The sequence below is a fragment of the Geotrypetes seraphini genome, chromosome 11 (genome assembly GCF_902459505.1).
Source record: "Geotrypetes seraphini chromosome 11, aGeoSer1.1, whole genome shotgun sequence".
Classification (NCBI taxonomy): Eukaryota; Metazoa; Chordata; class Amphibia; order Gymnophiona; family Dermophiidae; genus Geotrypetes; species Geotrypetes seraphini.
The window spans coordinates 17228981-17249932 of record NC_047094.1 but is presented as its reverse complement, the minus strand read 5'-3'; the positions used below and the strand labels follow the sequence as shown (position 1 = coordinate 17249932).

At 44.1% G+C, this 20952-nt stretch overlaps 1 protein-coding gene across 3 annotated transcripts in view; it reads right to left on the bottom strand.

Moving 5' to 3' along the window:
- The window catches only part of MAD1L1 (mitotic arrest deficient 1 like 1), a 1000553-nt gene that overhangs the window by 533786 nt on the left and 445815 nt on the right, over positions 1–20952 (bottom strand). For all 3 annotated transcript variants that reach the window (XM_033963126.1, XM_033963127.1, XM_033963125.1), the window contains exon 12: positions 6939–7079. In XM_033963126.1, coding sequence (XP_033819017.1) covers positions 6939–7079 — 141 coding nt within the window. The remainder of the gene's footprint in view (positions 1–6938; positions 7080–20952) is intronic.

Below are 20952 nucleotides of genomic sequence, written 5' to 3'. Positions count from 1 at the left end.
GACAAGCAAAGGGAGGGGCTCAGAAGGGAGAGACATGGAAAGACAAGCAAAGAGAGGGGATCAGAAGGGAGAGACATGGAAAGACAAACAAAGAGAGGGGATCAGGAGGGAGAGACATGGAAAGACAAGCAAAGAGAGGGGATCAGGAGGGAGAGACATGGAAAGACAAGCAAAGAGAGGGGATCAGGAGGGAGAGACATGGACAGACAAGCAAAGAGAGGGGATCAGAAGGGAGAGACATGGAAAGACAAACAAAGAGAGGGGATCAGGAGGGAGAGACATGCACAGACAAGCAAAGAGAGGGGATCAGGAGGGAGAGACATGGAAAGACAAGCAAAGAGAGGGGCTCAGGAGGGAGAGACATGGAAAGACAAGCAAAGAGAGGGGATCAGGAGGGAGAGACATGAACAGACTAGCAAAGAGAGGGGATTAGAAGGGAGAGACATGGAAAGACAAGCAAAGAGAGGGGTTCAGGAGGGATAGACATGGAAAGATAATCAAAGAGAGGGGATCAGAAGGGAGAGACATGGAAAGACAAGCAAAGGGAGGGGATCAGAAGGGAGAGACATGGAAAGACAAGCAAAGAGAGGGGCTCAGGAGGGAGAGACATGGAAAGACAAGCAAAGAGAGGGGATCAGGAGGGAGAGACATAAACAGACAAGCAAAGAGAGGGGATCAGAAGGGAGAGACATGGAAAGACAAACAAAGAGAAGGGGTCAGAAGGGAGAGACATGGAAAGACAAGCAAAGGGAGGGGATCAGGAGGTAGAGACATGGAAAGACAAGCAAAGGGAGGGGATCAGAAGGGAGAGACATGGAAAGACAAGCAAAGAGAGAGAGAGAAAAACAAGAGGAAAGCGGTTAGAGATGGAGAAAAAAGTTGGGTTTGTAAGCTACTGAAAGATTTTGCAGCATTCATAAAATGAAAGTACTTAAGACAACTGAATGGAGTTTAAGTAACAAACTTTACGACTGACTTTATGAGTAACGCTATGAACATCCAGCAGCTGCAAACGTCAGATATCAAGAGGGGCACCAGACTTGTCAGGATATTTGGTTGATATGTTTCAAGGTCATAAGAGATTCCACAAAACTCTTTGGCAAACAAAGCCTGAACATATGGCATGCGATGTGCTGAAACTGTCAAGCTCATAATTAACTGATTAGAGTCCACAAGGTGTTCTGAGTCGCTGTAAATCACTTCTCAGCACAAAAAAGGCTCGGCACTACAGAAGGTATCCATGTGTCTCTTCCAGCACATCTCCACCCATTAATGTTTCATATGGAGCCAAATGTGTTATAATAAAATAGCTATTAATTTAGTTATATTTTTTCTGCACACTAGAGTTAGTCTTTGAAGCCCTACATTTGCCATGAGATTACTCCAATTATCAACGTTGCTTCAATAATTCTAGCCAATCTTACATCGCCCTTCCCTTCAATCTGGAGGTCACATGAACATTAGTGATCGCCAGAGGAAGAAATATCGTTATGATAAAGAGATCTGGCACAGTCATCTGCGAAAGCGCTGATGCTATCTGTGAGAATAAGCATCACTGGCTAGAAGTTGATTGTCTTACCAGAACTTCTCCTGGCCAAAACATTCAAAAGGAATTAAACAGATATTGTAGGTCAAAACATATTACAGGGTCCCTCAGGCATTGCTCTGAAGGTAGCCTATTTTCAAGTCAGCTTCCTGACTTATTGTTGCATAAAGAATGGGTCTTCTTTCAAAAAAGATATAAACTGAGCATTTGGAGATTGGAAAAACAGGCAAGGTTTCTCAACTGCACCAGTGAAATGTTTTCATAACAGGATATAAAAGATGCTTAGGAGTATTAAAGACATATTTGAACTAAAAACTGGAACGAAAACGAAGTCAGACCATCATTAATATCCAAACCTGCTGTGTTATAACAGGAAGATCATGCAGTGTACTGCAGGTGCACCTCAACTCCAAGGTTAGGAAAGCTTGGCACTGCAGAAGTCAGTGTCTTATTGGCAGTGGAGGGTGGAGGGTGAAAAGAGGAGACAAACACTTGAACTGGTGCTGCCCGAGTCACAATTCGAATCGATTCACCGATTCACTTTGGGTGAATCGATTTGAATCAATTAGTTTTTGTAAAAAAAAATTGAACTCACCGATTCGTTGGCCCCCTTGCTAGAGACCCGTTTAGGCTTTCCCTCTGCCACCAGAATCCTTCCATCTAATGTAACTTCCGGTTTTGTGAAACCAAAGGGAATAGACTTGGTAGATAAGGACAGGCTGTTCACACTCTCCAAGGTAGGGATAACGAGAGGGCACTCTCTAAAGTTGAAAGGGGATAGAGCCGTACAAACGTAAGGAAGTTCCTCTTCACCCAGAGAGTGGTGGAGAGCTGGAATGCTCTTCCGGAGTCTGTTGTAGGGGAAAACACCCTTCAGGGTTTCAAGGCTAAGCTGGACAAGTTCCTGCTAAACTGGGACTTACACAGGTGAGGCTGGACTCATTTTAGAGCACTGGTCTTTTAACCTGGGGGCCACTGTGTGAGCGGACTGCTGGGCACGATGGGCCACTGGTCTAACCCAGCAGTGGCATTTCTTATGTTCTTGTGTATTTCGCAAAAACCTACATCTTTGGGCATTCCATGTTAACAGAACCAGAGGTATAAAAATACCAAACAAGAATCTGAAGACAATGCATGCACATTTGAACTGAATCCTAATAAAAACAGGAAGCCAATGAAGTTTTTCCAACATAGGGTATACCTTTAGAGGGAAATTCCAGGCCAGTTTAATTTGTAGACCAACTGCTGAGGTGCAAACCGATGAATACCAGTTAACATGCAGTTATGTGAATAATGCAATCAGGCAAATTTATTATTTTAATAGAAGGACAAGCACCTACATGAACAGTGAACATAGCAACATTATACAAAGGCATCTAACAGAAGAAGTGGACAGAGATTTAATTGAAGATACAATATAATTATGAAAGAGAAATACTACTAACATGTGATTTCAATATTCTGGATGTTTCTGGGGCATCCCTGTGGTAGGGTTATCTAGAAGTATGGAGATCCTGGATTTTGTTTAGGGAGCACTGTTCTAACAGTTGATAATCGAACCTATGTACAATGGGGACATTACTGGACCTAGTGCTTATGAATGGGGAGAGTGTTTCAAATGTCATGGTGAGTGAACATCTGGCACACAGTGATCACTAGATGGTGTGGGTCAATATTGTGACTCATGGAGAGAGAGTTTATAGACTTAAAAAAAACACAATTATCAAGGTAAGAAAGCACCACCAGAAATAATTATCTGAATGGAACATACAGGGGAAGTAGAAAGGCAGAGGGCAAAACTGAAAGGAGATAATTTAAGGGCAATAACTTTAGAAAAGTAAATAAAAGGCAAAAAAAAAGGTCAATTTGATTCTCAAAAGCAATAAATAAAAAGGTAAAGTAAAAGAAGCTAGCCTTCTTTTCTAGTAGATAGATGTGTCATTCTGGACAGTAGGTTTTCTCCCCATGCTTGCAAGTCATGTAGAAGGAATCCATTACAGGTTTTCAACTCCTCCTCCAGAGGGCTTTGCTACCCCCTTCAGTTTGTACCAAAGCAGGCAATAGCCCTATATAGGAACACATAAGGACAAGGGGTACGGGAAGTATAACAAACATGTTAAACATATTAATTGGACCAGTGATAGTTCACTTTAAGTCCCTCTGTTTGGATATACAGTCAAACCTCGGTTTGCGAGTAACGCAGTTTGCGAGTGTTTTGCAAGACGAGCAAAACATTCTTTCAAATCTTGTATCGCAAACCGAGCGTTGACTCGATTTGCGAGCACCCCACCCCCGAGAACTGGCATCGCTCCCCCCTTTGCAAACCGGAACCCCCCGCCCGCCCAGACAGCATTCATCCTTACCCCATCTGGCACCGGCACGCAGCCCATAGGACGTGCCGGTGCCGGTGAAAGAAGTTCCTGCCTCTTGCCTGGGCCTTGAGCATCTGTGCATGCTCAAGGCCTTCTGGTTCTCGCTGTTCGGGCAGGTGGTGCCAGTTCGCGTGGGAGGGGAGCGATGCCGGTTCTCAGGGGGATGGAGCAGCGCCGCTGGCCTCGGGGGGTGGGTGGGAATGAATCAAGTGGGTTTCCCTTACTTCCTAAGGGGAAACTCGCTTCGATATACGAGTAATTTGGTTTATGAGCATGCTTCTGGAACGAATTATGCTCGTAAACCAAGGTTCCACTGTATTCCATTTTCAGTTGGATATGAACACTTGAGGTCTTTCCAATTTCATCGCACCAGGAGGTTTTTTGGTCCTAGGACTAAATATTTTGAGGTTTTGTTGAAATATTAATTGAACAATCAAAACATCAAAATAACTATACCAATCAGAAGCATTTAAAGAGCTCAAAGATTCCCCCAATGTGTTATACAAGAGATTATTCTTCATACCCTTGAGGACAGACTGACATCAGAATCTCAGTTTTGACTCAAACTTCCTGACTGAGACAGTAAGCAGGCAGAGTAAATAACAGATAGGGCAGAGTTTCAGAATGACATATCTAACTACTATAAAATATATTAGCCAGATAAGAACTTAATCTCTTTTTCTAGTAAAAAAAAAAATGGTGTAGCAGTCATTTTAGCCCACTCAAAGATACGTAGAATAAAAAAATATATAAAACAAAACAAAAAGAATCCAAGTAACACTCTTTTTATTAGACTAACCAGAGAATGGTTTGAATAGCTTTCGAAGGTAATCCTTCTTCAGATCAGAGATAAGCAAAAGAAGGCAGCTATCAGTATATAGGAATAAAACATCAAAATATTCAAATGACAGTCTTACAGGAAGAGGGAGGTGTGAGTGGGAGACAAAGAATGGTGATATGAAGGTGTCAGAGCAGTAAAAAATTATGTTTTGTAATGCAAGAGAAAACAAATGTCAAAGGGCTAGATTCACTAAGCACGCAGTGCGGGGAAGGGCAAGAGAACGACGATGTGGCGAGCAGGAAGGAGAGATTCAGGGAAGGGCAGGAGAGATTCGGGGAAGATCGAGGCAGAGCAGGGCGGCATGCAGGGTGAGCAGCAGGAAACAGAAGCGGAGCAGAGCAGGGCAGCATGCAGGGCAAGCAGCAGGAGAAAGAAGCAGGGCAGAGCAGGGCGGCATGCGGGGCGAGCAACAGGAGACAGAAGCGGGGGTACAGCAGGGTGGCATTCGGGGCGAGCAGGCAGGAGATATTGCAGAGCAGAGAGCAGGGCTTCCAGTCGGAAAGACATTTTCGAAGGGTCCCCAGCAATCGCTTCTTCAGGTGATCAGCCAGCCCAGTCGGATGTGAAATTTGGTGTTGTGAATCGCTGCCTTCCCTACTTTTGAATGTCCCTCCCCTCATTTGCATGTGCGGATCGGAGGATGGTCGGCAGAGAGGGAAGTGAATCGGGCCGGAGGGGAATTTGGTCACTAAGGGGTCGCAAACCGATCGATTTCCTTTGTGAATCTAGTCCTTAGTGGATGCCCTCTTTGAATCATTTTAAAAACTGACCAACAAAAGCCTACTAAAAGAGAAACCAATAGTCACAGTCTACTCTGTGTTGGGATCAGTTATTCTTTTTATTAGCATGCAAACTAGTACTCTGTAAATTGTATTTGAAGTTTATAGATTGAACTATTATAATTTATAAACAATTTTTAATAAAGTTTTCTAAAAGTACCTTCACATTGAAAAGTTAAGCAGCTACAGCTTTTTCAGGACGTAACAGCAAATTAAGAAGTAGGAGCCTCGGCTCTTATAGCCCCCACTTCTCATCTCTTCCAGAAGTTAGTTTTAAGGCAAATTTTAACTGAATTTTGTTGTTTTAAGTTTTAATTTGTGCATTTTTGTTCTCTAGGAATACCGTATTTTCACTCATATACCGCGCACCCGTGTAAAACGCGCACACGGGTATAGCGCGCGGGAAATTGCAATTTATGTAAAGAAATTTTTATATACCGCACACACTCGTATACCGCGCATGCCGCCCCGACTCTCCTTTCGCCCACCCCGACTCTCCTCTGGCCCGCACCGACTCTCCTCTCCCCCTTGAAGTCCTGTCCCCACCCTGAAAGCCTGATGCCCCCCCCCCCCGACGTCCGATTCACCCCCCCCCCGCAGGACCGCTCGCACCCCCCCCCCCCCAATGTCCGATTCACCCCCCCCCCCCGCAGGACCGCTCGCAACCCCCCCCGACATCCGATTTACCCCGAAGGACCGCTCACACCCCCACAGCCTCCCCACCCCCCCATCATGGAGAAGCTCCTACCATGAAATGCTTCCTCTTCCGGCGGTCCCGGCCCTTCTGTGAGCCCTGCTCTGAAATGCTTTCTCTTCCGGCGGTCCCGGCCCTTCTGTGAGCCCTGCTCTGAAATGCTTTCTCTTCCGGCGGTCCCGGCCCTTCTGTGAGCCCTGCGCCTGCGCTGCTTCCTCTTCCGGCGGTCCCGCCCTTTCTCTGATGTCAGAGAAAGGGCGGGACCGCTGGAAGAGGAAGCAACGCAGGCGCAGGGCTCTCAGAAGGGCCGGGACAGCCGGAAGAGGAAGCATTTCACGGTAGGAGCTTCTCCATGATGGGGGGGGTGGGGAGGCTGTGGGGGTGCGAGCGGTCCTTCGGGGTGAATCGGACGTCGGGGGGGCGGGGTGTGAGCGGTCCTGCGGGGTGAATCGGACGTCGGGGGAGGGGAAACTATGTAAAAAAAAGTTGTAAAACACGCTCACGCGTATAACGTGCAAGGTTATGCACGGTTTGTAAAAATCATGTATAACGCGCGCGTTATATGCGTGAAAATACAGTAGCCTAGATTTCTTTCCTTTGTGATTCGCAAAGAACCATGTGGGTAGCCGTTGAATATAACAATGTCATATAATGTACCTCTATGGACGTCTAGTTTCTAATCTGCGATGCCACTCCTGTGACCTACCTCCATCTCAGCATTTTGAACATGAACCTTCTGTAACATCTCTTCAGCTTCACGTACACGCCGGCTCAACTGTGGTGAGTACTCGGAAGGCATTAGCTCACTGTCATACGAATCCAGAATTGCTCTCATACCATCTCGTTCCTGCCCAAGACAGAAAAATAGGGGTCAAAGCAAGCCTGTCGAGAAGAGAAACATACTCCTATAGCTCACCAACAAACAGTAGCTTTTAATGTTACTATGTTTATTACATTACATTAGAGATTTCTATTCCGCCATTGCTTTGCGGTTCAAGGCGGATTACAAAAGAATTACAAAAAATGTTTTACAGGATGATATCTGGTAATTTCTAGAGGAGATAAAGAGTAGATGAGGTTGCTTTAGGGAATCGGGAAGGTATTGGGAAGTGGGAAGGAGCAAGTAGTATTAAGCCGTTTGCAGGAATTTCTTGAAGAGTAGAGTACAGTCAAACCTCGGTTTGCGAGTAACCCTGTTTGCAAGTGTTTTGCAAGACAAGCAAAACACTCAGCAAATTTTTGACTCGCAATCCGAGTGTTGACTCGATTTGCGAGCACTCCCCTCCCCCAATAACCGGCATCGCTCCCCCCCCCGCTCGCAAAGGCCCCCTCGCTCCAACCGGCACCCCCCCCACCGCGTGAACTGGACCCCCGCCAGTACAACTTAAATTTACCCACCTTCCCGTCTAGCACCAGCACGCAGGCACAGCTCGTGTGCCTAGAAGATCTTCCAGCTTCGGTTCATAGACAAAGCGTGCCTTTGTCCCGGCGCGCTTTTGACCTGACACTTCCAGCTTCTGCCTGCCTGCCTGCCTTGAGCATGCATCTGCGCATGCTCATGGACTTCTATTCTCCCTCTCGCCAATGCATGCTCAAGGCAGGCAGAAGCCGGAGGTGTCAGGTCAAAAGCGCGCCGGGACAAAGGCGCGCTTTGTCTATGAACCAAAGCCGGAAGATCTTCTAGGCACACGAGCTGTGCCTGCGTGCTGGTGCCGGTGCTGGTGCTAGACGGGGAGGTGGGTAAATTTAAGTTGTACTGGCGGGGGGGCCGGATCGCGTGGTGGGGGGTGCCGGTTGGAGCGAGGGGGGGGAAGCGATGCCGTTTATCGGGGGTGGGGGGGTGGGAACGTATCAAAGCAAATTTCCATTATTTCCTATGGGGAAACTCGCTTTGATAAACGAGCATTTTGGATTACGAGCATGCTCCTGGAACGGATTATGCTCGTAATCCAAGGTACCACTGTATTTCTTTTCTGAATGTTTTGTAGTCTGGGGTCATAATTAGTAGATTGGAGATTTGGTGTATTTTAATATTTTATGTTTGTATGGTTGTAATCCGCTATAAGTCTTTTAAATAAAGAAAAAAATTGGAAAATAAATTCCGAGATGAAGATATGAAGGCAAATTAACTGAATGTCCCTCTTCTCTCCACCTGAGGATTCTCTTCTGAACTGAGGCCCCTACCTATGACCTCCTAGGCCTGGTTTATCAGCCCTTTAAAGGGCTGCGTGTCAGGCGGGCCTGCACTATCGAGGGCCACGCCAAAGGGCTCTTCGTGCAGACCAAGCTAAAACCTCTGCCCAATTTCACCTATAAGTAACAGTCCACAAAGCTGTTTAATTGAGGACCAATACATCAGAGGAAGTCGCTCTTCGAACCCACCTTCGAGTTTCAAGGCCCCAACATTTGGAATTGTCTCCCGACCTGCTTACGTCAGACTTCCTCCTATCTTCAATTTAGGAAGGTGCTAAAAACGCATTTGTTTTCATTATAGCCTTGCTATGATTCATAATGTCCACATTGCTAACCTTATTCCTGCAGTGATTCCCAGTTGACATTTGTGGGGTTTAAGAAACAATATGATGTGATACGAATGAAGAGAGTTGGACACTGCAAAACAAATTCCTTATATCAGTCATAATAGCTGTATCACTGGTTGTTCTGCTTGTATTTTAAAATTCTGTATTGTACATCATCTAACAAGAACAGCTGGCACTTTCATTCAACTTTCTTAAAGGCATATGGGGTTTTTTTTTAAACCAAGCAGAGCAAGTTCATGAAATCATACTAAACTAAACCTTAAGTTTATATACCGCATCCTCTCCATAAAGATAGAGCTCGGCACGGTTTACAAGAACTTTAAAATAAGGAAGGGAAAACATAATGAGAATTAGTGGCTATAAAGAGGGCAGCAAGATTTACATTTTTGAGAATAGCCACGTTTTCAGATGCTTACAGAATAATTGGAAGGAGCAGCAGGGTAGGAAGATTATTCCAAAGCTCAGTGAATTTGAAGAAAAGAGATTTCCCCAATTTTCCCGGATAAATGGCGTCTTTTAATGAGGGGAAAGATAGTTTAAGGTTTTGGGTGGATCTGGTAGTGTCAAGTCTTGAAGAATTAGGGGAGGGAGAAAGTGCAGTATAAGCAAAACGGCTGACAATCCTCCAATGACTTCCTATCTATGTACTATCCTTCTGGCACAAATCTGGGTATAAGTTGTCCTTGTTTAGAGAAGATGCCAAACCAACATTTCAGCATCACTTAGGCGAACAAGCTGTCAGCTGCGAAGCTGCAAATCTACAGCTACCAACTTCTGCTGTATCTTTTATATATAAGCATCTTCATACCGAGAGCCAAGACTCCAGCTGGATAATCTGTCTCCAACCAAGCTATTGAAATGCAGTTTGAGACTTTCAGCAGTGCCCAAAACAGCTCCAGCGAGGCTGAGCGCAGTGTGAGCATCCCGAAAGCAGAGGCTCGTCGACGCACACTAAGATTCCAATAGTGCTGGCATCTTTCAGTCAAGACGTGAGCAATGCCATCTACTCTGACAGTATGGCGTTTCAGTGCTATTCAAGGCCAAATGTCCTAAAAAAATATTTCTGATTTTGTCTCTGAGAGAAAATGAATCTGTCCATCTGGTCTCAGATTTCCCCGAAACGTCCCTGCCAAAACAAATATGGATTTTCGTGTATTTATCATATTTAGGACCTGCCACTCCAAACGTTCAAAGGCAACACACAAGAGCTAAACAAATCACAGATTGCTCACAGCGGTGTCCTGTCAATGCCAGCCTGGAGTCCAGAAGCATGCTATCACCATGATATTTTTAATATCAGCCATAACTTCAACAAAGCAAGGAGAGTAGATTAACGATTATAAATCCACCTTGCGCCAGAAGACGTATGAGGAGAGACTGGAAGCCCTAGAGGAAAGGAGAGACAGGGGAGATATGATTCAGACGTTCAAATACTTGAAGGGTATTAACGTAGAACAAAATCTTTTCCAGAGAAAGGAAAATGGTAAAACCAGAGGACATAATTTGAGGTTGAGGGGTGGTAGATTCAGGGGCAATGTTAGGAAATTCTACTTTACGGAGAGCATAGTGGATGCCTGGAATGCGCTCCCGAGAGAGGTGGTGGAGAGTAAAACTGTGACTGAGTTCAAAGAAGCGTGGGATGAACACAGAAGATTTAGAATCAGAAAATAATATTAAAGATTGAACTAGGCCAGTTACTGGGCAGACTTGCACGGTCTGTGTCTGTATATGGCCGTTTGGTGGGGGATGGGCAGGGGAGGGCTTCAATGGCTGGGAGGGTGTAGATGGGCTGGAGTAAGGAACAGAGATTTCGGCAGTTGGAACCCAAGCACAGTACCGGGTAAAGCTTTGGATTCTCGCCCAGAAATAGCTAAAAAGAAAAAATAAATAAAAAATTTTTAAATTGAATCAGGTTGGGCAGACTGGATGGACCATTCGGGTCTTTATCTGCCGTCATCTACTATGTTACTATGTTACTATGTTACACCTGCACTGAAAAATATCTCCATTTCCTTTGGTCTGGAAAGCTCATGAACCTCAATCTGATATTTCTGCAATATTTTCTAAAAGACCAATAAAAGACAAGACTCCTTTTTCTCCACAACCATTAGGATGGTTACAAAGGTATACAGAAGTGAAATTTCAAGCTTTTGATAAGCATATCAAAACATAGACACATTCACAGCACAAACACATTTTCCAATCATTTATAATACCTCAAAATAACATAAAACCTCTCTCTTGCTAGAACAGATTGCCTAAGTCAGTAAGTCAAGCTCCATCTCTGGCAGTATTCAAATCCAGGCTAGAGAATGACACCGGGAAAAAATCAGTCCCCGTCAATGCCCCGTCACCGGACCACCGTCCCCTTCACCGCCCCATCCCCGTAGCATCCACCCTTCCCTCTCGCCATCTCATTGCCCTTCGGCGCCCCTCGGGCGCTCCGTGCACCTCCCTCCCCCTTACCTTCGTGGCGCGTTTTAAGGTTTGAGTAGTTTGTTGAAAGCCGCCGGAGTGTTCGTGCAATCGCGTGTGCGTATGGGCGGAAGCTTCTCCTCTGACGCAACCGGAAGTTGTGTCAAAGGAGAAGCTTCTGCCCACGCACGCAACTGCACGTACGCTCTGGCGGCTTTCAACAAGTCTCAAATCTTAAAACGCATCGTGAAGGTGAGGGAGATAGATAGATTCGGGTAGGAAGGAGGGAGGGGGCCGCGCGCGTTTCCTCCCTTAACTGCGGGGACAAGGCCATTCACCTCTCCACGGGGTGGTGGATGGCCTTGTCCCCGTACCTTTCCACCGTTTTGGCGGGTTACCCGCGTCATTCTCTAATCTAGGCTAAAAGTCCACTTTTTCAATGCTGTTTTAACTCCTAACCCCCACTTGCTGGTGAAATACCCATGCCTGAGAAACTCCCTAACTACCTGTCTTTTTGATTAGATTGTAAGCTCTACTGGGCATGGACTGTCTCTTGAATGTTTTAATGTACAGCGCTACAGAAATTAAAAGTAGTAGTAATAGTAATTTAGTGAATACCAGTGGATCAAATAAAGAGAGGGAGGGGGAGAGGAAGTGCAGAGTGTGCCCAAGAGTGGTTCTGTGTTTTTTCTATGTAATGAAAAAAAAGCAAAATGACAGCAGCACAGCAGAGGGAGCAAGTGGCAATGCCACAATCAAGATAGACAGGCTGATGTCATAAGATACACTAAGCTTTGAATGTCTTTTTACTCACACTTTTTATGCATTAAAATTTTACTCATGATTTAATAAGGTTTTTAACTCCCTAAAAAAGTGCATTACAATTCTATTTAAATGAAAGGATTATCTATTGCTCTTCAATGCAGGGAAGGTAAACCAGTGAGCTGGAGGGTTAACTCTCTTCCTTTTTTTTTTTTTTTTTAAATGCTGGAAATTTAACTTCTAGCCTAGAGGTGAAATTAATTTAATGCACATTTCAGGGGCTAATGTTACCTCCCTGGACCTATAGTTTCTGAGAACCCAGATTTGGGGACAAAACTGGTACAGCACCAAAGCTCAATGGTCTATTTTACTCATATTTTTTTTGCCTCTCTTGATAAACTTTCAACAGGTCATCTAAAGCAGTGATTTTCAACCTTTTTACACCTATGGACCGGCAGAAATAAAAGAATTATTCTGTGGACTGGCATCAGTCCATGGACTGGCGGTTGAAGAACACTGGGCTAAGTTGTGGGCAAGACCCCGCCCATCTCTACCCAATCTCCACCCCAGACCCCGCCCCCATAATAGTACTAATTGCACCTTGCACGTCCCATGCCTCATCTGGAAGCCTTCTCTCTGACGTTCCTTCCCTCTGACGTTGCAACGTCAGAGAGAAGGCTTCCGGTTCAGGTGCAGGATGCCCTTAGGAGCCGCTGCCTGTGGCTTTGTGCACTGAATCAGTTAGGAAGAGGGAGCTGGCTCGAAGATAACGCCGCATCGATCGCACCGTGGACCAGCAGTTGAAGAACACTGTTTTGGGCCTGATGCACGTGCTGGCCCTGTGGACCGGCAGGAAATTTCTGTGGACCGGCACTGATCCATGGATCGGTGGTTGAAGAACACTGCTATAGACAATGCAAATAGCCAGCAGTGCATAAGGTAAAGAACAACTTTCTTTTCCTTACAGGTCTGTTATATCAAGTACACACAGAGAAACCACATAAATGAAAATGCAAACCCAGCTCTTTCCAAGGAAAAATGGTACATAACCTGACCCAGGGCACAAGATACAATAGCAAAGTAATCACTCTCGTCACAACTGTAGAGTCTCATGTTCAAATTTATAGGTGGCCTGATTGAAATGTATGGATTTGACCCCAGGCTGTTCTTCATGTAACCTCTAACAATAGTTTCACTTGTTCTTCTGCTGTTATTAGAATTACAGCTTACAACAGGCAGAAAAGGGGATGAATTAGCACAAATGTGAAACTTGTGTGCAATGGTGCCAATAATCATAGCTTCAACCATGTCTTGCAATGTCTTCAGCACGCATCACTAACGAATGCCAAATAAATAAAATAACTAAGGCTGGTACTGGACAGACTTGCTCGATCTGTGTCCCCTATATCAGTGGTTCTCAAGGCGCGGTACGTGTACCCTTGGGGGTACGCGGCCTGGCCGCTGCCATGGATCCTTCCCTGCCTCCCTCCGGGGATCTCTGCCTGTCCCCCCGCTGTAGCAACTGCCGCCGGGGATCCTTCCATGCCTCCTTGTTTGCCAGCCCGCTGCACCACCCACTACCCCCAAAGCCAACGCTGCCACCAAGCCGGAGCCCAGACACAGAGAAAAGAGGGAGATCCCTCCTTGAATCATGAAAGGCAAAGAAACAAAGAAGGTGACTGGTTCTTGCGCAATCTCCTTTATAGGATAATATAACATTGTAGACAAAAAGTGTGGTTGTTTGATGTGAAATGAAGTTCAAAATGTCCATCTTCTAACACACATGGAGTGGTTGAAGGCAAGGCTGCGAACCTCTAAGGAAAGGATCACAGCCTTGCCTTCAGCCACTCATGTGTGTTATACGGTGGACATTTTGAACTTCATTTCACATCAGACAACCACTTTTTTGTCTAAAGGCGTACAAATAAAAGTCGTTTTAAAGACTACAAGAGAAGTGTCACACATTTGCGCATCTCCTCAGTTCACAGAATCAGACTCCTGAGACAGGCCTTTTTAGGCCGAAACATAATCGTGTCGTCAGTGTTATATTATCCAATAAAGGAGATCAAGCACCAACCAGTCACCTTCTTTGTTTGTTTCTTTAACAAGTCGGAGCTGACATGCTTCATCCCCCACCCCATACACATCCCCAGCAGCAACTCCGCGCAGGGACAGGCCACAGCGCATGCAGCGACTCACAAGCTGCACACGGCCGGCCCACAAGCCTTCCCTCCGAAGTCAATTCTGATATCAGAGAGAAGGTTCCGGGCAGGCCAATCGCTACCTGGCTGGCCCTGAACCTTCTCTCTGACATCAGAATTGACGTCAGGGGGAAGGCTTGGAGCCGGTTGCGTGTAGTGTGTGAGTCGCTGCACACACCGTCATGGCCCATCCTTGCACGGAGTTGCTGTGGGGGGGTTGGAACATGTCATCTCCGGCTTGGTGGTAGGGCGGCTTCAGGGGTAGAGGGTGATGCAGCAGGCAGGGCAAATAGGGAGGCATCCCCGGCGGTAGCTTAAGCTTCTGCGGGGGGCAGGCAGGTATCCCCGACAGCACCTGTGGCTTCTGTGGATGGGTTGGCTTCGGGGGAGGGGGAGCACGAACTCGACATATGGGGACACTAACTTGGGACATAGGAGGGAGGGAATGGAAAGGGAGAATTGATGGGTATGAGTGTGTGAGTGAGAGATGGTGCAGATGGGGAAAGGAAGAAAGGAAAATTGGGCATAGAGAGAGAGCAGTGAGGTAGAGATACATGAGGAATAGAAGGATGAAAGGGAGAAATGTTGGATATGGTGGTGGAGAGGGCAGATTGAAGGGGATGCAAGGGCAAGGAATGTTGGACATAGTGATAGAGGGAGAAATGTGGCATTGTGCTGGAGCGGTGATAGAAGGAGAAATGGGCATGGGGCTGGTGGGCAGTGGTGAAAAATGTTGCACATGATACGGGGGATGAGAGAAGGAGAAATGTTGGATGTGGCAGTAGAGGGGGTGGGAGAGAGGCCTGGATCTCTCAAGACAGATAGACAGTGAGAGTGAGAGAGAGAAAGAGAAAGGGAGACATATTGCCAATAGGGGTGGAGGAGAAAGGAAGAAAAGTTGGAATCATGGAGGGACAAAGAGAAAGAGATGTTGGGGGAGGAAGGGAATTAGGGGGGGGGGACTGGAGGAGAGGAAGCATGCAGGAGGCAGAAAGAAAGAAATATTGGAAATGCAACCAGAGACTACTGGAATCACCAGACAACAAAGGTAGGAAAAATAATTTTATTTTCAGTTTCGTAAATAAAATGTCAGATTATTGAATTTATATCTGCTGTCTATATTTTGCTCTATATTTGTCTATTTTTCCATAGTTATTACTGATTGAATATTTTAGTTATCTGCCTTGACCTCTTTGAAAAAAAACCCCCAAATATAAATGATAATTAACAGTTTATGTGCATACAATTTGCTTTATGTTTTTTAAATTTTGTGGTTACCATTATGTATTAATAAGATTATTTTGTGTGTATTTGAAAAATGGATGGAAGAAATTGCATTACAATTAGTACTATTGTTATGGGGTGCAGTCAGGGGCGGAGCTTGGAGCGAGGGTCCTCGGTTGGTATTGGTTAGGCTTAGGGGGTTCTTGGCTTGAAGAACTTGAGAAGCACTGCCATAATATGGCAATTCGGTTGAGGATGAACTGGAGAGGGCTTCAACAGAAACTCTAGTCATTTGGAACGTGAGGACAGTGCTGGGCAAACTTTTACAGTCTGTGAGCCAGAAATATCAAAATGTTTGGATAGGCTGGAGCGGGCTTCAATGGCATCTCCAGTAGTTGGAACCTAAGGATAGCGCTGGGCACACTTCTATGGTCTATGGCACAGAAATGCCAATGAAGGACAATTTAATTGTGTGCTGGACAGACTGGATAGACCATTTAGGTCCTAATTTGCTGTCATTTACTGTTATTATACGAGAGATCTTCATAAAGTTTCTGCACTTTTATTTTTTAAATACTATTTATTAAATATCTCAAAAGCAAATTACAGCACCACCTGCAGGGTGAGCTTGACATGACATTCGACAACACGCCCTCTTACCACTTCTCCCGCCACAACCATTTCCCCGTGTACAATATGAATGTGCAGAAACTTTTTGAAGAACTCTAGTATTACAGATATATACAAAAGCATAGTCCAAGAATGATAGATAAGTTTCATAAGTTTCATTTTATATACAAGAATCTTATTTCTTCATTCCCAAACCATTGTTACCCCCTTTTTAGCTAAAAGGACTGCCTTCAACCTATCAAGCAACTTTTATTTATTTATTCAGTTTTCTGTACCATTCTCCCAGGGGAGCTCAAAACAGTTTACATAAATTTGTTCCGATACTCAAGCATTTTTCCCTGTCTGTCCTGGCAGGCTCGCAATCTATCTAATGTACCTGAGGCAATGGGGGGATCACAAGGAGCAGCATGGGTCTGAACCCGCGACCTAAGGGTGTCGAGGCTGTAGCTATAACCCGTGTCACACTTTCAGATAAAAGTGTGGTAGGAGATAGCATGGCAAGCATTATCAGACAGATATGGTAGACATAGTTCAAGTTAAAAACGGTCTGCAGTTTGTTAAGTGCTAACCAGGGGGATGGGAGGGAGGAATGGAATGCTGCTGAACAGAGGGATAGGAGGGATGGAAAGCTGCTGTACATAGGGGGAGAGAGGTGAAAGGAAGAATTGGGCATGGGGTGGAGAAGATGAAGGGAGGGATGCAACAGAAAGGGGTGAGAGAGGGAAATTTGCATATGGTGGAGGGGAGGGAAATATGCATGGAGAAGAGAGAGAAAAATGTTGGACTATAGAGTGGAGGGCACGGAGAGATGGAGCATGGGGAGAGAGAACAAAATGTTGTACATGATAATGGAGGGGAGGAAGGGAGAGATACTGCATAGAGAATAGAAAGGTTTGACCCAGGGAACAAGGTAGGGAGAGGGAGAGAGAGATGACAGTGGGAAAGAAACAGAAATGTTGGATATGGCAGTGGAAAGGAAGGTACAGAGATGGAAGGTGAGCACACAGAAAGAAGAAAACATCAAATGAGCAGGAGACACTGGTGAGCGAGTTAACAGAAGACAAACAGCCTGGGACCAACATGATTTGAATAATAAAATGACCAGACAACAAAAGGTAGGAAAAATAATTTTATTTTCTGTTTTGTGATTAAATATGTCAGATTTGAAATGTGTATCCTGCCAGAGCTTGTGATAGACAGCAAGTGTGAGCTAGGACCTAAAAGATAGGAAAAGTCTTTTTTTGTTTTGTTTACGCCATAGTTGGAGAGGCTACAAAATAAACCTAAATAAACTAACCCAAGTGGTAGAAATAATCCAGTACTATAATAGAGAAAATCCCACTTAATTCGAGAAGTGTATTTCCTTGATAGTTTTTAGGTTTTTTACTATACGGGAAAAGGCCTCAGAGATGGATGACTGAAAAAAGTGATTTAACCGTCATTTAAATTTCACACTTAGCTTAGCACAGAAAAGAGTTGACAGGACAACACAGTGTAGAATTTTGAAATGCCTAGAACTCGGCCCTGAAGCAGTGGTTGCAGATATTCCCACGAAACGTTGGCCGCGTTGGCCTCTTTGAAGTGGCATTTCCTGAGATCAAACACTGTGCTAAGCTAAGTGTGAAATTTAAATGACGGTTAAATCACTTTTTTCAGTCAAATAAGAGTTGTGCATGCATAAGTGTGGTAGTACGAAGCTATCTAATGAATATAGAAGGTGATAAGAAGAAGAAAAAATTTTAAAAAAATATATACACTTTTAGAAGTTAAGATTTTATGGTAAAATAACATTTAAATATTAAACACTTATTTAATGTGACCGGGTTTTTGGTGTCCGATGATTGGAGCAAGGAGCGTGGCAACTAAGCTGATCAATCCAGTCGATGACTGTGCGTAGGCTCCATCTCTGAGGCCTTTTCCCGTATAGTAAAAAACCTAAAAACTATCAAGGAAATGCACTTCTCAAATTAAGTGGGATTTTCTCTATTATAGTACAAAATAAACCTGCCAGGTTGTTTGAAAAAAAAAAAACAAAAACGCCCGATTGGGCAGGAAAAGTGAATCGAATCAAATCGAAAAATCAATTCAATAGGCCTAATCAAACCGACTCGGAATTTTTTTTCCCCTGAATCGGCCAGCACTAACATGGAGGAAGCCAATGTTTGCTACCAATTTGGGTACCAATTTTGGATACAGGCCTACCAACGTTGGTACTACATTTGATCTGGATTGGCCACTGTTGGACTAGATGGACCACTGGTCTGACTCAGTATGATTATTCTGTTGTTCTTTGATAGTAGGAAGAGAGGAACAGAGACAAAGTCAACATCGGTCATTGCCTTTGCAAGAAGTGAGACAGAAAACAGAGTAGAGCAGCAGAGAAAATGGAGAAAAGAAATCAATTCCAGTCATCTACATTGCTTTTACTGCTATCGATGAAGCTTATTTGCTAAGCTACAGCTACACATGCGCACTACACATATACCATCAGCTCTTTTGAGAGAATCAGCCAGTGACTTTCTAATTAGTTACAAAAAAAACCACCCCCAAATCAATGAGAAACAAATTAAAGTTACAAATCTAAGTGAAGCAAGGCCCAATCCCTAGTGAAAATTTTTCCTGGGGTAAAGTTTATCTCGTGTCATATTTTATTGAAATCCTATATCTTTCTATTGACTTTTATAGTTTCCAGCTAGATGCCAGAGTTATCATTATTAGAGCCTCAATGTTGCTCTAAGGGCTGAGAAGATTTTTTTTTTCTTTTATAAACAAGCTGTAATTGTCTGCTTTATTGATCCATAAATCTTAGAACTGCCGCCTTTCACCAAAGCTCTCTTCTAGTCATGCTTCGGCTCTATCTACCAAGAAAGGGGTAGAGGGAATAACATGAAGGGAAAAAAAAGAAAAAGATATTTTTGTCATTAGCAGTAAAAGCGCAACGTTTAATGTGTGCCTTTGATAACTGCTTTTTAATGACAGATTCTAGTCACAGTAAAAATTTGGTTCATTTCCACATGAACGGACTTCACCCATTAATCCCAAAACAAACACAAATACACACAGCTTGCTTCAGTGTTGATTAAATTCTAAAAGACTGCTTTAGAAAGACCAGTTGTAATTATGTTCTCTGCTCTCTGCTTTTTCAATGGGGTGTCTGTGTTGTGTTGTGTTTTCTGTACACAAATACTTTTTAAAAAAAACCTGCCCCCTGTTTAACATTTACCAAAGGAGAATTGTAATAGACTACAAGTAAAAACATAGAAACATAGAATATGACGGCAGAAAAAGGCTATAGCCCATCGAGTCTGCCCACTCTAATGACCCACCCCCCTGACTTTACTCCCTTAGAGATCCCACGTGAATGTCCCATTTTCTCTTAAAATCTGACATGCTGCTGGCCTCAATCACCTGCAGAGGTAGACTGTTCCAATGATCGACCACCCTTTCTGTGAAGAAGTATTTCCTGTAAACACCTCGAAATTTCCCTCCCCTGATTTTCAGCGGATGCCCTCTGGTGGTCGAAGGACCTATAGGACAGAAGATATCATCTTCCACCTCGATACGGCCCGTGACATATTTGAACGTCTCAATCATGTCCCCCCTCTCTCTTCGTTCCTCTAGTGATTTATTTAGCCTTTCTTCATACGTGAGATCCCTGAGCCCCGACACCATCCTGGTGGTACTGCTTACGAAGAATCAACTGGCTTTCTCTCATTAAGCTCAGATGCCAATCTTAACCAATGACAAGGAACAAAAGGAAAAAAAAAAACATTTGAAAACACAACTGCAAACTTTAAAAGAAAAATCGCAAAAGCCTTCAAAATGCATCCTTTGTATCACTCTTTCCCTATTCTCCAAGGCTTATTTTTTTTAATTAAATATCACTTTGGCATGGTGCATAATAAAATGAAGATAAAAGGAAGTTGCTTTCATACCAGCAAAAATTAAAATAGCAATTTATTTTTTCCTCGTACATACTCCAAAAGAATAATGTTGAAGCAGTAAACAATCTCCTCAACTCATAAGAACAGTCTTATTGGGTCAGAACAATGGTCCATCAAGCCCAGTAGCCTGTTCTCATGGTAGCCAATCCAGGTCACTAGTACCAGGCCAAATCCCAAGGAGTAGTAACATTCCATGCTACTGATCCAGGGCAAGCAGTGACTTCCCCCATGTCTGTCTCAACAGCAGACCTTTCCTCTAGGAACTTGTCCAAACCTTTTTTAAAACCAGCTACATTAACCGCTCTTACCACATCCTCTTGCAACGTGTTCTAGAGCTTAACTATTCTGAGTAAAAAAATATTTCCTCCTTTTGGTTTTAAAATATTACTCTGTAACTTCATTGAGTGTCCCCTAGGCTATGTAATTTTTGACAGAGTGAAAAATCGATCCACTTGTACCCGTTCTACACCACTCAGGATTTTGTAGACTTCAGTCATATCTTCCCTTAGCCATCTCTTTTCCAAGCTGAAGAGCCCTAACCTCTTTAGTCTTTCCTCACACGAAAAGAGTTCCATTCCCTTAATCATCTTGGTTGCCCTTCTTTGAACCTTTTCTATACCTTTTTTGAGATAAGGAGACCAGAACTGAATGCAATACTCTTCTACATTTTTGCTAGAGGGCTGAAGTCCGTCCGTAGACATGAATGATAGCTGAGGTAGGAGTTACCCTTTCTATTTGGTTTCTTTGTTGGACTTTCCTATAACATAAGCCTCTCCTTTCTATCCCCTTCAAGCTATGCAGATTGATTATATTTATTGTATGTTACTTCCTGTGTCATGCCACTTAGTAATTCCTTCGAGTGCTATGCACCAGATACCTTATGAACCTCTCCCCTTGACATCACACTCTTCAGTTAATTCTGGTGCTTTATTAGCAGCAATGGTTAACCATAGCAAAGACCAGTCATGGAAAATATCCAGAATGACTCATTAAACACATATTCA